We start from the raw sequence: 19,478 nt of genomic DNA on the forward strand, positions 1-19,478 counted from the left end.
ATACTCAGCGCTGGAGATGTTCATTTGTAGAGATCCAGATGTATCTTCCTGCGTCTCAGGCTGATTCCGTGGATATTCCTGCTGGTCTGGTACCTATCCAGCTCAACTCAGGGGACCGGCTGAAAAAGGTGTCCCCTACTCCTCCGCCATCTTAACCTCCCCTCTGACCAAATCTTCTAATTGAGAAATTGTTAAATATGGACAAAATGCCAAAAGCCTGAAGGACGCGTGTCATTCTGAATTTTCAATATGTGAAAGGTGGTTAAATAAACCTCAGAGATCCTATAACCGCATCATCCATTATAGTACCCACTAGTCATGTGGCTCTTGAGCACTTGAAATACGGCTAATGCAAATGAGGAGCCAAATTCTTAACTGAATTAAAATGTGCTATAATTGTGAAACACATGCTGATTTCAAGACTTAATGTAAAAAAAAGAATGTAAATATTCTCATTAATTATTTTTATATTGATTACATGTTAAAATGATATTTTGAATATATTAGGTTAAATAAAACAGATCAGTAAAATAATCGTACCTGTTTATTTTTATATTTTTACATGTGGCTACTAGGACATTTAAGATTATATGTGTGTCTAGCATTATATATTTGTTGAAAAACACTGTTCTAGAACAATTAATGAAAAGGATAATTTATCAACAAGTGGAAGAAGATATNTAATGAAAAGGATAATTTATCAACAAGTGGAAGAAGATATGAGAATCATGACATTCTAACGTGGTTTCATTGGGAAACCAATGAGAGGGCAGACTAACATTTCCTTCCTTTTTTTTAAAATTAATTAATTATTTAACATTTCCTTCTTTGATAATGGTAACTGGGCCAATAAATCCAGAGAGTCAGGAACTCTGGTGTATCTGAATTTCAGTAAGGAATTTGAACTTTTTAAATGATGGGTGTATGGACTGAGAACAAACTTGTTGAAAATTCATTGTGCTGAGTAACGAACTTATTCAAACTTAAAAGAGATTTTTAGAGCCACCGGGCTCTGAATTCTCTGGAGGTTTATATTTTCAATGAAGATTCACACCCCATGCTTTCCTGTTTGTAAATTTGCCAAAACTGGGAGATGAAGTATTGAGAAAATTGAGATCCCAAAAGACCTTGAGCAATGAAAGACTTGCAATATTTTGTGGAAAAAAAACAAAAAAACACAATTTACTAGGAATCAAAATACTGTTTTTCATTCTAAATCCTCAACAATATAAGTAGAGATTAGAAGCAAAATGACTTAAGAACGGTTGTACATGGAGATTTGAGGTGACCGCCAACTTCAGGGGGACCAGCGGATGTGATACGCGATCAGTGGAAGGCAACAGGGCTGTCAGAAGAGTTGTGCATGTTACATATTTTGGGCTGTGGTCATAGAAATTCATGAGTATACTGACCTCCAGAAATGACTATTTAAGGAGATAAATTTTAAAAATCGCTGTGATGTTTGTTTCTAGACTAGATCAAGCATGGGGATTCTTACTGCTTTGACATAAGCAGTCCTTTTCAAGGGATTAGAGAATCCCTTTTAAAGGGATTGAGAATTTCTTAAATTTATTTATTTATTTTATTTACTTATTTGAGAGAGAGGGCACACGTGCTTATGTGCCCTAGCTCAAGCTGGGGGGTGGGGCAGAGGGAGAGAGAGAAGCAGACTCCCCGCTGAGCAGGGAGCCCGATGTGGGGTTCGATTCCAGAACCCTGAGATCATGACCTGAGCCAGAGACAGATGCTTAATTGACTGAGCCACCCAGATGCCCAAGGAATTGAGAATTTTGATTGAAACAGGGCTCCTCAGAGAAGACTTGATAGCTGTTTCCAAAGTGTAAATGTCATGATATCAAAGAGCAATTTCTCTTAATCTGTTGACTTTGAAAACTGAAGTTGGGACCATGGGTGAAAACTCACGGGGACTGTTTTCTGTTCTGTGGCTGAGACTCTCTCTAGAGTGACATGAGCAGGATGACTGGAATCAGACTACTGGGGCTCCAGTCCTAACTGTGACATTACTAGAAGGCTACCTTTGGGCAAATCATTTCACTTTTGTGTGAATCAGTTTTCTCTCTTAAAAATGTCATTATTGGTAATTCCTCTTTTTTTGTTTGGCAAAGATTCGAATGAAAATGCATTATAAAATACAAAGCAATTATGCACAATGTTTCTCTTCTTATAGCTTAGTAATCCTTGCTGGGGAAGTTGTAGGAGTTTTAAGCACTGTCCTGATGGTTATGCTGGATTTGAAACTGAAGACTTCTACCCTAAGACTCAGGGGATTATCGCCCTGAAATTCAGGGCCCAGCATTAAACAGGTAGTAGAGGAGGGACAGAGAGAAGGGGTCATCACATCTCATAGCAGGTTGGGGTAAAGTGAGTGAGGAGGGAGCTGAGCTGTTTGCATCCAGGTGAGGGGCTCCAGCTCCAACTTGCTGGCTTCAGGGAAGTCTTTGTCTATTGTACAGGATGCAGATTCCTCAAGCTGGGCCACAGTTCTGGCATTGGTCTGGCTGCATTCCAATGCTAAGGAAATGAAGGGTGAGTGGGAACTTCTGGAAAAGAAGGCCAGAACCTGGATCCACATCCATGCAGGTAGGAGTTCAATCCTAAGACCCCATCTCCTTCCCTCCTTAGGAAGCTAGTCAGCTTCCCAGGCGCGGAGCCTCCAGGCCTGCTAGAAGGTGGCTGGGGAGGAGTTCTCATAGCCCCCTCCCCTGACTGTCCTGATTCAGACCTTTTCTGGTCTCCCAGATAGTCCTCTCCTTGGCAGGATGAGGGTGCGATCTTAAATTGGGGGAGATGGGGGGGTGAGTAAAGAGGGAAAGGGACATGGATGGGGACTGTGAATTGTGAGGACTGTCTCAGTACTATACTGAGTAGAGGGCTGAATGGGAGCTCTCACTCCTTGGGGGTTTATTATCTCACCACTTTTGAGTATTTTGGGGGCCTGAGAAGATGAAGGGGAATCTGGGCAGTAGGGAAAGCAAAGTCAGTGGTGTTGAAGAAAAGAGTAGGAGTCAGGCGAGATGAGCAGGCATGCATAAGGGAGACTGGGGGAAGAGTATTTCCTCTCACCATGGTTCCTTAGCCCTAATTCTTGTTTTCTCCTCCTCACAGCCTCCATCATGCAAGAGCTTGTGAAAGCTGCTATTGCTTTTACCAAGTCATCCGTGGACCCCTCCATCTTTGCCCTCTGAGGAGACTGTCCAGAAAACAAGTGCCTCTCCCATGCTACCGCCCTTTCCTTTATGCTCTCCTGCTATAGTGTATTTTTGTATTTTACCCCTATCCTATCAGTTTCTTGCCGTAAAAGTGAAGGATGCCCACACAATCTTGCCTCTCTATTCCACTTTCCCCAGCATGTACCCTCAGCCCAGCATCAGTGGTCCCAGGACCTGTTCCCTTTCTTGGAGGGATTTAAAGCCTTCATAGGCAGTAACATTCCTCCCGGGTTTTCCAGAGTGACCACATGTAAAACAGGTGGCACAGACTCCACACCCGAGGGTACAGCACTGATGTTAGGGATGCCTGAGTGAGGGAATGCTGTGCCTTATATTTATCTATTCCTTTTGATCTTATATACTTATCAGGACCAGACAGGGGAGCTATCCAATTTTCTATTCTAAGATAAGATGGAGAATTGGAGGGGAGGTTGAAAGCCAACATCGGGGTCAATACAACCTCAAGATCACAGAGAGGGAGACTCTAGGGGTCCACTGTGAGAGATGGCACACCTGGCGGCCTTCCTGGTTGATTCTGCTTGGATTTCACTAGCCAATACTGCATGCTTTCCCTCTCACTGCCTACGGGACTGGATTCAATCATACCTGTTGGATACAGATGTTTCTCCTGAATTGTTTAACATCTTAGTAAGAAGGTGATAATGAAATCTTTAGTCCTGGCCTGAACCCATGAGGCCTCTAAGTAGGGCTCTGATCTGTAATAAAGAAAAAAGTGGATTTAAAGGCAGCTTTGCCTGAGACCTGAGCCTGGATCACTCAGCCCATGAGGAGGAAAGGAAGTCCCCATGATTCTTTCTGACCTTTGTCCTACAGACTCTATCCTAGCAGAAATGACCTGTTTGATGTGCTGTCCCCAAAAATATGATTGTATCAATATTAAAATGATTATATCTACACTGCATTTTCTTGTATCTGCTCTTTTGTACAGTTAGAACCTGCATTGATTTTTATCATCCCTTATTTTCCCTCCCAGCTTTGCTGATGCCTACACCGTTCACACCGTGTCCTGTCCCTCTATCTTCTGTTGTAGGCTGATTTCTTATCTTACATGAGGCAAGTAAAGAACACTGATCAGAAAACCACTATTAGAATCCTGACAGTACGCTTAAATAGTTACGTGATAATGGACAAATGACTTAACCCCCCGGGAGCTTAGTGTCCCTATCTGTAAAAGTGGGATTACACTAGAACTCCATTATCACTTTCATCTCGAATACTCAAGAATTCTGAATGGGACCTCAGTATCTGTTCACTCGGGTAGAGAATGGCCTAGACCTGAGTTCTGTTGAGCTGTTGACTGAACATTAGGGAGATTAGCCTGCCTTGCATAGTGGAGACTGATTGCCCAGGACTTTCTCCTGAGTCTGTTTATGGCGGAGTGTGACCCGTGGAGTAGGTCTGTGACATCACCTGGAGGAAGCTTGTGAGAAATGCAGAGTCTTAGGCAACCGCAAGAACTATTGGATCAAAGTCTGCCTCCAGGTAATTCACATGCACATTACAGTTTGAGGGCTCAGTCTTTAGGCTTCTATCCATGGCTGCCCTCTGGATAGGTCCTATCCCTGCTATGACAAGAGACAGCTTCCTAAAGACCATGCAACTTGTAAGCTATCCTGCACTCACAAAGATATGGCCCTTTACATTGATTATATGGATCATTTTTTTTAAAAAAAGATTTTATCTATTTATTTGACAGAGAGAGCCAGAGAGCACAAGAGAGGAAGAAGCAGGCACCCCACCAAGTAAGGAGCCCGATGCGGGGCCCAGTCCCAGGGGCTTGGGATCATGACCTGAGCCAAAGGCAGATGCCCAACTGTCCGAGCTACCCAGGCACCCTATACGGATCATTTTTTATTACATTTATTACATTTACTATTTCTTCCTTTTTTCTTACCCTTCAGCTTGTGGACTAGGCTAGGGCTTGGGGACTTCAAGAGCAAAAAACAAAACAGAAAATAACAACAAAAGCAACTTTCCATTTGTCTTCTTTAACATGAACCAGCTATGGTTTTAAAGTAGCATGATTTTCTATTTCCGTTCGGGCTGACGCGATAAAATGTTGTGCCAACTGTAAACTTCTCACATTTAAACAAGCGTCAGTCTTCATCATCAACAAGTATGTTTTGGCACATTTATTGAAGCCCGCTTTCCAGGCTGGTGCCTCATGTTTTCGGAAAATATAAAGCACCATCTGTATTTTCAGGAACGGATGCTCCGGGCAAGGAGCCCAGGAGAGAAGCTGAGCTCAGCTCCCATTGGTCGTCCACACCCCGCAGCTCTCTCCTGGCTGCAGAGACTTGGCCACCGGGCAGATGGCAGATAGCACTGCCTTGAGATTCTCCCACTCACACTGAGCCCAGTACCTCCAGTGCACGGTACCCTGGTGCACATAGATTTAGAAGCTCAACGCGGATCTTCCCCAGTTCCAGCACGGTCACACTGGTGATCATTTAGCATATGCTGTTCCTCTCCCAGCTCACCTCACTTCCTTAAAAACAGGCCATGTGTTTCTAGTATCTGACTGACCAGAAAAACAAAACAAAACAAAACAAAACAATGAAAAACAAGAAAAACCTCATGAAATGAGCTAACTCCATGCATGGATTCTCCTTTAGGCTTCATTGGTTTTCACTTTATGTAGTGTGATGTTCTCTTGTTAGGTGTATATACATTTAGGAATATTAGATCTTCTTGGAAAATTCACCCTTTCATCATTATGTAATACCTCTGATGGTTTTCCTTGACCTGAAATCTGCTTTGTCTGAAATGAGTATAGCCACTCCAACTTTCTTTTGATTAACATTAGCATGGTATATGTTTCTCTATCCCTTACTTTTATTTTTTTTTATTTTTTTGCTTTTTAATTTTTTAAAATAATTTTTATTTTGTTATATTAGTCACCATACAGTACATCCTTAGTTTTTGATGTAAAGTTCCATGATTCATTATTTGCGTATAACACCCAGTGCACCATGCAATACGTGCCCTCCTTAATACCCATCACCGGCCTAACCCAGTCCCCCAGCCCCCTCCCCTCTGAAGCCTTCAGTTTGTTTCCCAGAGTCCACAGTTTCTCATGGTTCATTCCCCCTTCTGTTTCTATCCCTTACTTTTAACCTACGTACGTCTTTATATTCAAAGTAGGTTTCCTGTGGACAACATATACTTGGGTTTCTTTTTTTTTTAATCCGCTCTGTCAATCTCTGTCTTTTAATTGATGTACTTATTCATATTTGAAGCAATTATTAATGTAACTGGATTTGTATCTACCATGTTTAACTGTTTTCTATTTGTTGCATTTGTTTTTTTATTTTCCCCCCATGTTATTTTGCCTTCCTTTTGCATTTTACGTGATTTCCTTTTATCTCCACTCTTAACCTATCAATTATATTTCTTAATTTGTTTAATTGCCATCCTAGAATTTGCAATATACATGTGAAACTAGCCTGAAATCCATCTTCAAATAGCACTATGTCACTTTATGTGTAGTGCAAGTACGTTATATAACAGAGTTTTCCTAATTCCCCCTCCCACCCATTGTGGCATTGCTGATATTCATTTCTCTTACCCATGTATTATGATTACCCAATGCTTTGTTATTATTATCGCTTTAAAATTTATCTTTTAAATCGATTAAGAACGAGAAAGGATTTGTTTCACTTTTATTTATTTACTCTCCAGCACTTTTTTTTTTTTAAATGTTGATCTGAATTTCTGACCTACATCATTTTCCTTCTTCCTGAAGGATCCCTTTTAACATTTCTTGCAGGACAGGTGTGCTGGAAATGGGTTCCTTTGATTTTTTTGGGGGGGAAAGCTTATAGTTCGTCTTCACTTTTGGAGGAATATTTTTCTGGAAGAATTTTATATCCTATACTTTAAGCATTTTAATAATTTCACTCCCCTCTTTTCTTGCTTGTATAGTTTTTGACAAGAAATCGGCCCCCCTTCTTCTTCTTCTTCAATGGGTAAGATGTTTTCCCCCACTCTGGCTTCTTTCAAGATTCTCTCTTCATCTTTGGGTTTTCTTTCTATATTTATATGTATTTTTCCTTTTGTAGGGATGCATCTTCTAGGATATCTGTTGCTGACTAAAAGTTCTACTCTTTCTGAAACTTGACCTACTCGTCTGCTTATGCCATGGAAATTGGATACTGTAGTTTGCTTGGCAGATGGAGTTATATCTCAGACCCTGCCAGATTAATGATCTCTCTGCTGGTATCTGTCTGCCCTCTCTGATCCAGGAGCTGTTCTGGTATTCTAGTCTGCTGTGGCTCCCTTAACCATATCCCAGCAGTTTACAGGCTTTGATAATGGGAGTGGGGACCAGATGGGAGCATGAGAAATGGCTTAGGAATTGGGGATGACTGAGGACACCAAGTCATTCAAGAGAGTTCCAGAGGTTTAAGTCCCCGATATTTCTATCATTCCCATCTCTGTCACCAAAAATGTAGAGAATATGAGTTTTATTCCTGTATTTATTACTTAACTACTCCATTAGATGGATCACATCCATTCATAGAAACCATTAAATTGTCAAGAAGTCAAGCAAAGAAATTGAGCACTCTCCCTCTAGGAGAAAGGAAGAAAGAAAGAGAGAAAGGAAGAAAGAAAGAAAGAAGAAAGAAAGAAAGAAAGAAAGAAAGAAAGAAAGAAAGAACGAACGAACAAGCAGCCTAAGAAATTTATCACCTCTTAACTAGCCATCATCCTGCTCTTTTCCATTTTGGCTCATAGTCCAATTCTTCCCCAGAGTTTTTGCAATAAGGGAGGAAACTTTTGCTTGGCCATTCCCCCCTGTCCCCAGGCTTGCCAACAAACGATAAAGCACCTGTCACTGGACCAAGAATGCCTAGACTTAGCCCTACTATCTATAATCAGAAGTTCTGCTGAATGATTACTTGAGAAACCAGTTGTTTCTGGAACATGCCAGTGACTTACTTAAATTCCTGGAGTAGAGGGAAAAAGAGTTAAACAAGGCAGGTGACTTTCTCCAATTAAAACAAGGATGATTTCAATATAAGGTGAATTTCCCTGCAAATATAGGATAGTGAGACCATTCTCTTGTGATATATCTACTGAACTTTCTCATTCCTATGAAAAAGAACATGAGCTGAACCAACTTCTCTCTCTTGCTCTCTCACTCTCTCTCGTAGTGGAAGGCCATAATCTTGTCAGATAATACAAGATAAAAACAGTAATGCCTGTGAGGATATACATAAGCCTCCTCTAAATCTGTAGAATTAGAGTCTACTAATAATTCTCCTCTCATACGGGGACAGCTGCTGTCTGTAGGCAGTCATTTCTGGAAACAAGACTGATGTAGTGGAAAGAAGGCTAAGCCTGGGAATGCCTGGGCTCTTCTACTGTCTAACTTTAGGAAAGTCACCGTTGCTCTGAGGTCCACTGTCCTCATTTGTAAAATGGGTCTCATAAGGGCCACCTTACAATGTTCTTGAGAGAATTAATTAAAAACGACATAAAAGTGCCCCAGAAAACTGAAGCAATCACAAAAGTAAGGTGGTATTAGTTATGAATGAGTATTTGAAAGTCAGAATTAGTTCTGAACATTTTTCTTTATAACTCAAAAGGAAGAGCCATATTATCCTGGATTTGAGATACAGCTCTACCATTAACCAACTTTATTACCTTGATTAAATTGCTTAAACCCTTTGAGCCTGAATTTCCTACTAGAAATGGGGGAAATAATACTACCTGCTTAATAGAGTTCTAGTGAGAACTGAAAGAGATAATACTTGTAGGACACTCAACACGGTTTTGGCATATAGCAAATGCACAATAAATGTTAGCTATTATTAAAACCGTGGTATAAAAATATAAAAAATAAAATAAAATAAAACTGCTCTATTCACTAAGACATCTTAACAGGCCACTCTCATATGGTGAGACCCTGTCTGAGTAGCATCTGGACTCCCTCCATGACCTGTGTTTCTCCTTTTTCAAAAATGTTTTCACAACAGTCTTGGTATTACAATAGTTACTTTTGTAATCGCTATGGTCATATTGTAGTTTCTTTTGCATAGGAATTAGTAGAATTATCATCATTAAATAAAAGTTCTACTGTTATTTTGTCAGGTCAGTATCATTGAAATTTTTTTTTTAAGATTTTATTTATTTGAGATAGAGAATGAGGGGGAGAGCAAGCCAGCACTCAAGCAGGGGGAGGGGCAGAGGGAGAGGGAAAAGCAGGCTCCCTGCTGAACAGGGAGCCTGATGTGGACTTGATCCCAGGACCCCGGGATCATGACATCAGCCACCCAGGCACCCCTCATTGAAAAGTTTTGCAGTATAAATAAAACCAAATACTTTCAGAATTAGTAAGAGCATTAATTCAAGTTACTCATTCAAACTGAGAATATTCTTTTTTTAAAAAAAGATTTTATTTATTTATTTGACAGAGAGAGAGCGCGCGCACATGCACAAGCACAAGCAGGGGGAGCAGCAGAGGGAGAGGGAGAACCAGACTCCCCGCTGAGCAGGGAGCCTGATGTGAAGCTGGATCTCAGGACCCTGAGATCATGACCTGAGTCAAAGGCAGACGCCTAACTGACTGAGCCACCCAGGCGCCCCCTAATTGAGAATATTCTTAATGGCATCCTTACAAGATGATTCTCTCCACTCCTTGGATCTTTCTAGTGACAAGGAGCTAACCATCTCAGAAGCCTGTGTATTGCATCTACGTACATTTGCTAATAATTAAACCCTTTCTTTCTATTCTGAAAATAAATCTGTCTTTATACCACATCTGTCCATGTTTCCTGAGTCGTCTCATGGAGTGGCACATGTCAAGACTACCAGCCCTGCAAGCACTTGAGGACCTCATTATATCTCTGTTTCTGTCTGGGAACAAAACTCAGATCTCTGGAATTCATCATAGCATGAGGCTTAAAGGCATTGGTTTGGCAATTAGAGTCTCAGTTCAGTCTCTTTCTAGCTGTGTAATCCTCAAGTGATTTCATCTACTTTTCAGTTTCTTTTTTAAATTTTTATTTATTTATTTAAGAGAGAGAGAGAGAGTGGGGAGGGGCAGAGGAAAAGAATCCCTAGCAGTTTCTGCACTGAGTGAGGAAACTAACTTGGGGCTCTATCTCACCACCTTGAGGTCATGACCTGCGTCAAAATCAAGGATGCTTACCGGACTGAGTCACCCAGATGCCTCTACTTTTCAGTTTCCTTGTCAAATAATACCACTACTTTATAAGGTTTCTATTGGAGATGAAATGTAATCATGAATTTATAATTTAGCATAGCACTTAGCTCAGGTAAATGCTTATTATGGATTAACTGAATGTTAGCTAGTCAATCATTTTTGTCAGCCATTTTGAGAAATTTTATAGCCAGCTCCCTTTTCTATCCTGGTCATCTGCTATAGATGTGTCCCGTATAAAAATATTTCTCTTTAGGAGTACCGACCTGATAAATAATTACTGATAGGTTTCTGTCTTGAATAATGATGTTTATTAGAGATAACTATATAGTCACATGAATGTATAGGTAACTTCAAAAGCAATTGACAGATGATATCATAAGCAAAGCCTTGAGGGTGTATTAGGCAACCAAAAAAAAAAAAAAGGGATAGAATTAGAGCTCATGCTACCATGTAAGTGACCTTGAAGGAGCAAATATTTCCTGTTTTAGAGCGTCCCTTTCTGATGATCTTATTGCTATTATTTCATAGCCGGATGATAAATAAGGTTGAAAAACTAATTGTTCCCTTAGAGCTATCTCTGTCCCAAGTAGGGCTTAAGGGAATCTGAAAAAACTTCCAAGGAAGCAATCCAGGGAGAGTGAGTACGTACAAGGCTTGCTTGTACAAACCCTATGAGACTCAGTTCTTTATAAGTAGGAGAATTGAAGGTCTGCTGGCTGGAGCACTCTGTGCTCTGCTCAGAGACAGTAAAGGTGAGGTCTTGTTATGACACTTTGGAAAACGTGACTGTGTTCTCAGGTGGACCGTGTGTGTCCAGCTACTGCCCGTGTCTCACTGTTAGCCTCTGCCTCTCACAGGCCAGCAGGCCCACAGACATGGGCTTTTCTGGGAACTTCTTTTTCTAGAAATAGACTTTTAAATCAAACAGGACTACAGAATGATATAATATCCTTGACTGTCTGATTGTAGGCAAGGACCACAGACCTCTGAGAATCTTTTTTGATCAAGGAGAGGTGATCCAGAGCTCACAAAAATTTGCATGGTTTGGAGACACTATTCAGGTGTGACTAGAATCATAATAAGAAGCAGGTTGTCAGCAGCATTTCTCCCCCCCCAAAATGTCCCTGTTTCTCTTTGCTGTCTTCAGTGTTGCTCAGTTGTAGGGTGATGTATGGTGACTCATTTTGGTTTGGTCATTCTCTTCGACGTATTTTCCAGTGTTATTTGCCACAGCTTATGATTGGAATCCCCATGTTTGAATGTGACTCTATCACCTGAAACCTCCGATATTGGGGTTGATAATAAAGTCTCATGTCAAAGGGATGGAAAAGGCTATTGTCTGATCTCTAAAACTAAATTAGATATTAACTAGGTGTGCTATAAAGTCAAGACTGGAAATAAGCAGGAAGAAGTAAGACAAGAAGGCGTTTCCCACAGTAATTCAAAATGATGATGTGAACCTACCTAGAAGGGTGTCATTGCCTAGCAGTGGAACACGCTGTCTTAGAAAGCAGAGGCCAAGGGCAGTTTTCCTAATGATTAGGAGAATAAAGCAGTCTGAATGGAATGAAACAGGGTCTCAGCTCTGTCACCTATTAGCTCTGTAACCGTTGGCAACTTGCTTAATTTTTCCAAGCTCCAGTTTCCTGATTTGTAGATGAAAATAATAGTACTAGCTTCTTCTTACAGGTTTACTTAAAAAAAAAAAAAGAATCATATTTGGAAAGTGCTGAGCCCAGTCCTTGGAACACAGTAGGTATTCATTAAATGTATGTATGTATATATAGGCATGTGTCTATGTAGTAGTATTTTTAAGTGAGAAATGGGAGTAAGAGGCCTCTGTGTCTTCCAGGAACCACTCCCTGCTCTTGCATTGTTTGAGCTGTTCTTTGACTTCTTGCTGTAAGTGTCACTGTACTTCATCACAGTAACATGAGATTGGTGTTTTCCTGCTACTATTTCTTTTGCTTAATATTTCAGGGTTGCCTGTCAGCTACTTAGAAAAGGTTAAAAGCACCAGGAAAGCCAGAGCAACATCTCCCAATAGAGATGGGGTATTAGACCTTCTAAGACTGGAGGGATGTAATCTGAAGACAATAATGATTGAAGTCTCTTCAATAATTTGTTTAACAGGCGTTTATTTACAAATAATAGCAGAAGGCCAACATTAAAGGAAAGCACTTGAAGGAGTAAGTTTATGATACATAAAATTGAGGACCGCTTTTCATTAGGATGTATTTATATTTTTGCCAGACACCCTCACAGACATGTCATAAACTTTAGATACTTTTATTGTTGATATTGTTGTTATAATAATTATGGTTTTCACTTTGTAGATGATGAAACTATGTCTATGAAAGATGTATAAATGGTTTTAACTAGTTTAGCCAATACGTGGCAAAGCCAGGATTCAAATGAAGTGCTCTGATTTCTAAAACAATTTTTCCCTTGATTTTTCTAGAGGAAAATGAATAGCGGAAGTTTGTTATTCAAAGAAATCATGAGAGTTCAAAAAACAAATATGCCTAAAGAGAGAAAATACTAAAGGGAGAACAAAACAGTAGTAAAATGATTTCTCAACATGAGAATATTTTGTATATAGCTCTAAACTTCTGATCTTGTCACAGAGGACAACCATCAGCCTCTATAAAACATTCCTCCCGGGAGTGGGATGGAAATTGGCATTTTCTTATTACCTGGTATTTTTACATGTATCTTGCCATTCACAAGCAGGCTGGTATTGCTTCTCAAAAACAGAGCCAAAGCACTCATCAGCAAAAAGCTTGATCATCTGATGTTGGAGTTCGGACTTTGGTGTCTTGGGTTCCTTCCTGAGGTCTGACTTTCTCACAGCTATGAGGAATCTCTCCGCAGTGACTGAATTTGTCCTGCTGGGCATCCCACACACCGAGGGTCTGGAGACCGTGCTCTTCGTCCTGTTTTTGGGCTTTGTACACCTTCACTCTTATGGGGAACCTGCTCATCCTCCTGGCGATTGTCTCCTCCCCTCGGCTCCACACCCCCATGTACTTCTTCCTGTGTCAACTGTCTGTGTGTGACATATTCTTCCCTTCTGTGAGTTCCCCCAAGATGCTCTTCCACCTCTCGGGGAGCAGCCGGGTCATCTCCTATGCAGGCTGCGTGTCGCAGCTCTTCTTTTACCACTTCCTGGGCTGTACGGAGTGCTTCCTGTACACCGTGATGGCCTATGACCGCTTCGTCGCCATCTGTGACCCTCTGCGCTACACCGTGATCATGAGCCACAGAGCGTGTGCCATCCTGGCCGTGGGGACCTCCTTTTTTGGCTGCATCCAGGCCACCTTTCTGACCGCTCTCACCTTCCAGTTGCCCTACTGTGGCCCCAACGAGGTGGACTATTTCTTCTGTGATATCCCGGTGATGCTGAAGCTGGCCTGTGCTGATACCTCAGCCCTGGAGACGGTGGGGTTCGTCAGTGTGGGCCTCATGCCCCTCAGCTGCTTCCTTCTCATCCTCACCTCCTACAGTCGCATCGTGCTCCATCCTGCAGATCCGCTCCGCGGAGGGCCGGCGCCGTGCCTTCTCCACCTGCAGTGCCCACCTCACTGCCATCTTGCTTTTCTACATGCCAGTGGTCCTCATCTACCTAAGGCCAACCCCCAGCCCCTGGCTGGATGCAACTGTCCAGATCCTGAATAACCTGGTCACCCCCATGCTGAACCCCTTGATCTACAGCCTCAGGAATAAGGAAGTAAAATCATCTCTGAGGAAGGTGCTACAGCACTTGGGCTTCCTTCCTGAGCAGTTGTAGGGAGAGAACACTAGCGAAGGCTTCAACGGCACTATGTAGCTTCTGTAACCATTTTATGGGGTTCTCACAAATATTTCTGAATCGGAAAGCACAGGTATTGTTATGATTATCTCCATTTTACAGTGTGGAGACTAAGATTCCAAGAGTTTGAAGTGACTTGTCAAGGGACTCATGAGGAGCGAATGGCAGAATGAAGACTCCGGCGCGGGTGTTCTGACTCTGGGACTTGTGCTTTCTCAGGATGAGGATCTCATGCTGCTGATGAAGGAAGGAGGGAGCTCTCCCCAGGAGGCAGAACAATCTGGACCTTCTGCTTCCCAGTATTTATTTTCTGCCTCTTCCTACATCCTCTTCTCTGCTTCTTTCCCCCTCACCCTGGCACTTCTTCCGTCCTGGCTGCAGTGATTGTCTCCTCAAATGCTTGCATTGGCGAAGCCCTACTTTTATTGGTCTAGGGGTTGTTGAAAGAAAGTGGGAGGGGTGCATGCCCAAGGCGTCAAGTGACACCCTAAAAAAACATAAAGAAGTTGTGCGAAGAGAAAGTCTTCCGGCTGGGGCCTGAGGCGGGTCTCTGGTGAAGCAGCGGTACTGACTTGTGTACTGGCAGCTACAAACTCTATCTGCTAGGTGGAAGGGCAGCGTGTGGAGGGGGTGGTGGAATGGACAGACAGGGGAATCCACGGAGGGGTGACTGTGCCGTGATTCCCTTTGGACGTGGCTTTGTATTGTTCGCCACACCCAGGGGGCAATGCTGGGTCCATGCTGTCATTGTTTTGTATCTTTGGTGTCTCTGTTTACCGAAGGGGTTGGAGTTTGGTCCCCACTCCTACATGCCTTCACTTATTGACTGGGACCTCCCAGAAGAGGTGTTGAAATTGAGCAGTTTTTGTTTGTTTGCTTGTTCCCCACCCTCCTAGATGAAGAATGATTTTGTAAGAAGCAGCACACTTAATTTTTTGTTTTGTGTGCGTGTGTGCCCGTGTGTGTATGGAGGGTGCTGGTGGTGAGAAAGCATTCCTTGGGTGGGTATCTCTTAACTATTTGCCATCTGTGAGTTCTTGTGGGGAAAAAAAAAATATTTCACCTATTTTTAGGGTTCTTTCTCCAGGTCGTCTCTTTGTTCCTTTTTTGGACGACTCCCTTGCACAAAAGGACTCTATCTCTGTCTCCTGAAACAATTGACTTCTCTATTGTCCCAGGGTTCTGAAAGATGCTGGCAGCTCTCATGTCTCCAGGTAGTGTCCAGCACCTTTCTACCTAAGTAGAAGCCTAGCTTGGGGTGTGGAGGCCCAGGTTGGGTCTGATGATGGAATGAGACTCTTCTCTATTCTATAGTTAAAGAGACAATGCAAGAAGAATTTGGGGAAAAAATGTCAATTTGAGAATCCTGAAATCAGGTGGACTCCTTAGCAGAACATTTACTACCAGGAACTGAGCGAAGACAGAGAATCAAGATCTAAGAGCCAGGAGGCCAGAGAAGAACAAGAATTTTGCAGCAGAGTTTCAGAGAACGTTTGGAGCAGAGCGGGCTATAGCAGCAATGCCTCCTAAGACACTGGATTCAAGCATGGTCTAGGAGTGGCATCTGACACCTGACTCCAGGTGGATTTTAGATTCCTTTTTTTTTTTTAATGGATTTTATTTATTTTATTTGAGAGAGATAGCGAGAGTGAGAGAGAGTATGAGCTGGGGGAGAGGGAGATGGAGAGGGAGAGGCTGACTCCTCACTGAGCAGGAAGCCCTACTCGGAGCTCAACACCAGGACCCTGGGATCATGACCTGAGCTGAAGGCAGATGCTTAACTGACTGAGCCACCCAGGCTCCCCAGATTCTAGATTCTTTAAAGGCATCCCTGTTCACCCCAACCCTTTTTGCAACATATCCTTGTAGTCCCCAATCACTGTTCCTTTTGGCTCCTCTCTAAATTTGTTACATAACCAATGTTTGTTGTGAATTTTACCTATGTATTTTGTGTTACCTACAGCTCCCGGAGACAGAAACTATGATGTGGGCATCAAAAGTGGGCACCTATGACATAGACACTGGCAGTGGTGCTGACATGATGGTTCTCACCAGGCGTGGGGGGATTGTGAAGACAGGTGTCCAAAAGAGTGTTCACAGGAGTACAGGCCCATTCTGTGTATTCCTTGCTTTCCCTGGAACCCTGCTGATTTGTTCTCAATCAAATTGATTGAAATGAATGTATAGATAAAAATTAATGCTTTCATCACTTGATTTGCAATTTTTGGTGGGTTAAGAACACTGGCTTCATCTTTACAAAAATAATTATCCAAGCTAAGAGAATAGCATTATTTATATTTTTCTAGTTCATCTGGGGTAAGAAGAACAATAGTGCCTGTGGTTATTGGAGTGCTAAATTGCTGAGAAATAACACAGTGACAATATCAAATGACATCATCATCAATGACAACATCCAAAAAACATCGTCATCCTGTTGGACATATTTTTATAGTGTTTTTATTAAATAGTAAACCATTAGAAAATAATGTTAATTAAAAATATGTAAAGTAAAAGGAACTCTGATATAATGAACACCTGGGTCCTACTACCTAGTTTAAGAAAGAGAGCACTGTCAGTGCCTTGGATATTCTTAGTAGACCCCAGCCTGATTCCATACTCTCACCCCCTCTAGAAGTCATCACTCCTGATTCTGTGCTTATTATTTTCTTGTTTTTCTTTAAGTTTTACCCTATATGTTTGTGTCTGTCAATGCCATATTGCAAGCTTTTGAACTTTATATTAATTTAATTCTATTGAAATTTACTATTTTCACTTAAATGTTACTCTTCTGACATTCTTGTCTTTGCATGTGTCTGAAATAATTCATTACTGCCAAAGTGCAAATTCTGTTGTGTGAATCTATCAAAGTTTATTTTCTTTTGTTTTTACTTATAAATAAATGTGAATTGCCAGAATATAAGAATCCTTTTCTTTTAAACAGCCAAAATGTTTTGGTGGGTTCTCTCTACTTTTCAATATACATAGATATGACACAAGGATACTATCACGAGCCTCTCTTTAAGACTTCCTTCTAAAGGGAAAAGAGAAAATGAAAATTTTATTTAGTTTGGATTTTACCAAAAGCAGATTCTGAGACAAAGGTGAAGATAAACAAGTTTTTTGATGATTATCCCAGAAAACATGATAAAAGAGAGGAAAGTGACACAGGGAAAGAGCAGTCAATTAAGCAAGTGTCAGTGAAAGGGTCATCACTGAGAGGAACTGGGGCTCAATTTTACCAGGGGTCCTCTGAAAAATGCTATATAACAACCTCCAAGTTGTCCTACTGAGTTGCAAAAGAATCTGGGGTATTTTTATACCAATTCCTGCCCCATATTGGTCAGTGTATGTTCTTGGGAGCATTAATTATCACAACATGTCCGATCTGCTCCATATTTGTAGACTCAATTCCTTGGCCAGAGACTACTCCCAGGCAGAAAACATGGGGAGTCCACAGAACCTAAGGACACTGTCTGAAGGTGACCTCTGGAGTGGGGTAAGAGGATACGGAGTGAGGTCCTAAGAAGTGTTATGGTCAGAATTCTTCCACTTCTAAACTAGTATCTTTCCAAAATGCAAGCCACACAATACTAGTCCACTTCTTTAGCCTCTCCAACAATTGTTTGTTGCTTATAGGTTGAATTACAAAAACTTAATAACTTAGTAAAGGATCTGTAGAATTTCCAATGAGATCCAACCTATCTCTTTAGTCTCCTCAAAGTCGTACGTTCACCCAGCAACACATACATCTCTCTCACACATACTCTCTTTTCTAGCTAAACTGCCCTTGCTATTCCTTAAAGGTACCTCTTTGCATTATTTATTTATTGGCTTGTTCTTTTAACAAACACATATGTATTGAGTAATTACTATGCTAAACACTGAAGTTACAAATATCTGTAAGTCGTATTCTTAAGAAGCTTATGGCTAAACATGGGAGGCAGATATACACATGATTAAAGTAAAATATAACAAAAAGAGAGAGGGAAACAAACTATAAGAGACTCTTAACGATAGAGAAAAAATTAAGGGTTGATGGGTATTAAGGAGGAACTATTATTATGATGAGCACTGGGTATTGTACGTAAGTGATGAACCACTGAATTCTACTCCTGAAACCAATATTGCACTGTATGTAAACTAACTAGAATTTAAATAAAAATTTGAAAAAATATACTAAATATTAATGAAAAATATAAAGTAGATTATAATAGATTAGTAAAATGAAAACATAAATGATTAATCCTGAAAAGAGTTTGAAGAGGCTTCCAAAAAACATTTCAAGTATACTCATTCATAATGTTGTGCCTTTATGAATGTATTCTCTCCTCTTGGGATGCCCTTCTCTGATTCCTCTGCTAGAAAAACTTCTACTCATCTTTCAAAACCCAAGCTGAATGGTCATTTTCTTTGTGAAATTTCTTTATCTCAGACACAAGTTCTTATTTCTCTGTGTTTCAGTTTTATATTATGACATAAGGTAACAATTCATCATGTGAGAAAAAGATTGACAAAGTGACCCTAAAGGGTAACAGCTAACTAACTGCAGAGAGGTGAAGAAAGGGAGACAGATGAGTACTTACAGTTCAGAACTAGCCAACCACTCATTTGTTGCATTAATAAATCAAAGCGTGACTTCTAGATGACATTTTTAAAAAGATTTATTTTGGGGGGGCACCTGGGTGGCCCAGTTGGGTAAGTGTCTGCCTTCTCCTCAGGTCATGATCCAGGGTCTTGGGATAGAGCCCTGCATTGGGCTCCCTGTTCAGCAGAGCTTGCTTCTCCCTCTCCTCCCTGATCATGCTCTCTCTCACGATCTCTGTCTGTCTCAAATAAATAAATAAAATATTTTTTTAAAAAAGATTTATTTATTTTACTGGAGAGAGAGAGAGCATGCGCCTACAGTGAGTTGGAGGAGGGGCAGAGGGAGAGAGAGAATCTCAAACCCCCTTCATGCTGACAGGCTCCTCCCTCTCCTCCCCAGTCATGTACTCTCTCACCAGCTCTGTCTCTCTCTCTCGAATAAACAAATGAAATATTTAAAAAATATATTTATTTATTTTATTGGAGAGAAAGAGAGGGAGCACACAGTGGGTGGGGGGAGGGGCAGAGGGAGACTGAGAGAGAGAATCTCAAGCAGACTCCACGCTGAGCATTGAGACTGACACAGGGCTCCATCTAACAGCCCTGAGATCATGACCTGAGTTGAAACCCAGCGTTGGCCGCCTAAAGGACTAAGCCACCT

General features: G+C 41.3%; 2 protein-coding genes across 7 annotated transcripts in view; both read left to right on the plus strand.

The window, feature by feature from the left end:
- The window catches only part of VWA5A (von Willebrand factor A domain containing 5A), a 34,310-nt gene extending 30,158 nt beyond the window's left edge, over positions 1-4,152 (plus strand). For all 6 annotated transcript variants that reach the window (XM_034666013.1, XM_034666009.1, XM_034666012.1 and 3 more), the window contains 2 exons: positions 2,475-2,601; positions 3,127-4,152. In XM_034666013.1, the coding sequence (XP_034521904.1) occupies positions 2,475-2,601; positions 3,127-3,206 (207 nt within the window). In that variant the 3' untranslated portion in view covers positions 3,207-4,152. The remainder of the gene's footprint in view (positions 1-2,474; positions 2,602-3,126) is intronic.
- Positions 4,153-13,277: 9,125 nt separating this feature from the next.
- LOC100469129 (olfactory receptor 149) lies at positions 13,278-14,212 on the plus strand. Its single transcript, XM_002928192.2, is given in 3 exon segments — positions 13,278-13,373; positions 13,375-13,934; positions 13,936-14,212. Coding segments are annotated over 3 exon segments (933 nt in total).
- The last annotated feature ends 5,266 nt before the right edge of the window (positions 14,213-19,478 follow it).

This window comes from Ailuropoda melanoleuca, chromosome 8, assembly GCF_002007445.2.
Source record: "Ailuropoda melanoleuca isolate Jingjing chromosome 8, ASM200744v2, whole genome shotgun sequence".
Classification (NCBI taxonomy): Eukaryota; Metazoa; Chordata; class Mammalia; order Carnivora; family Ursidae; genus Ailuropoda; species Ailuropoda melanoleuca.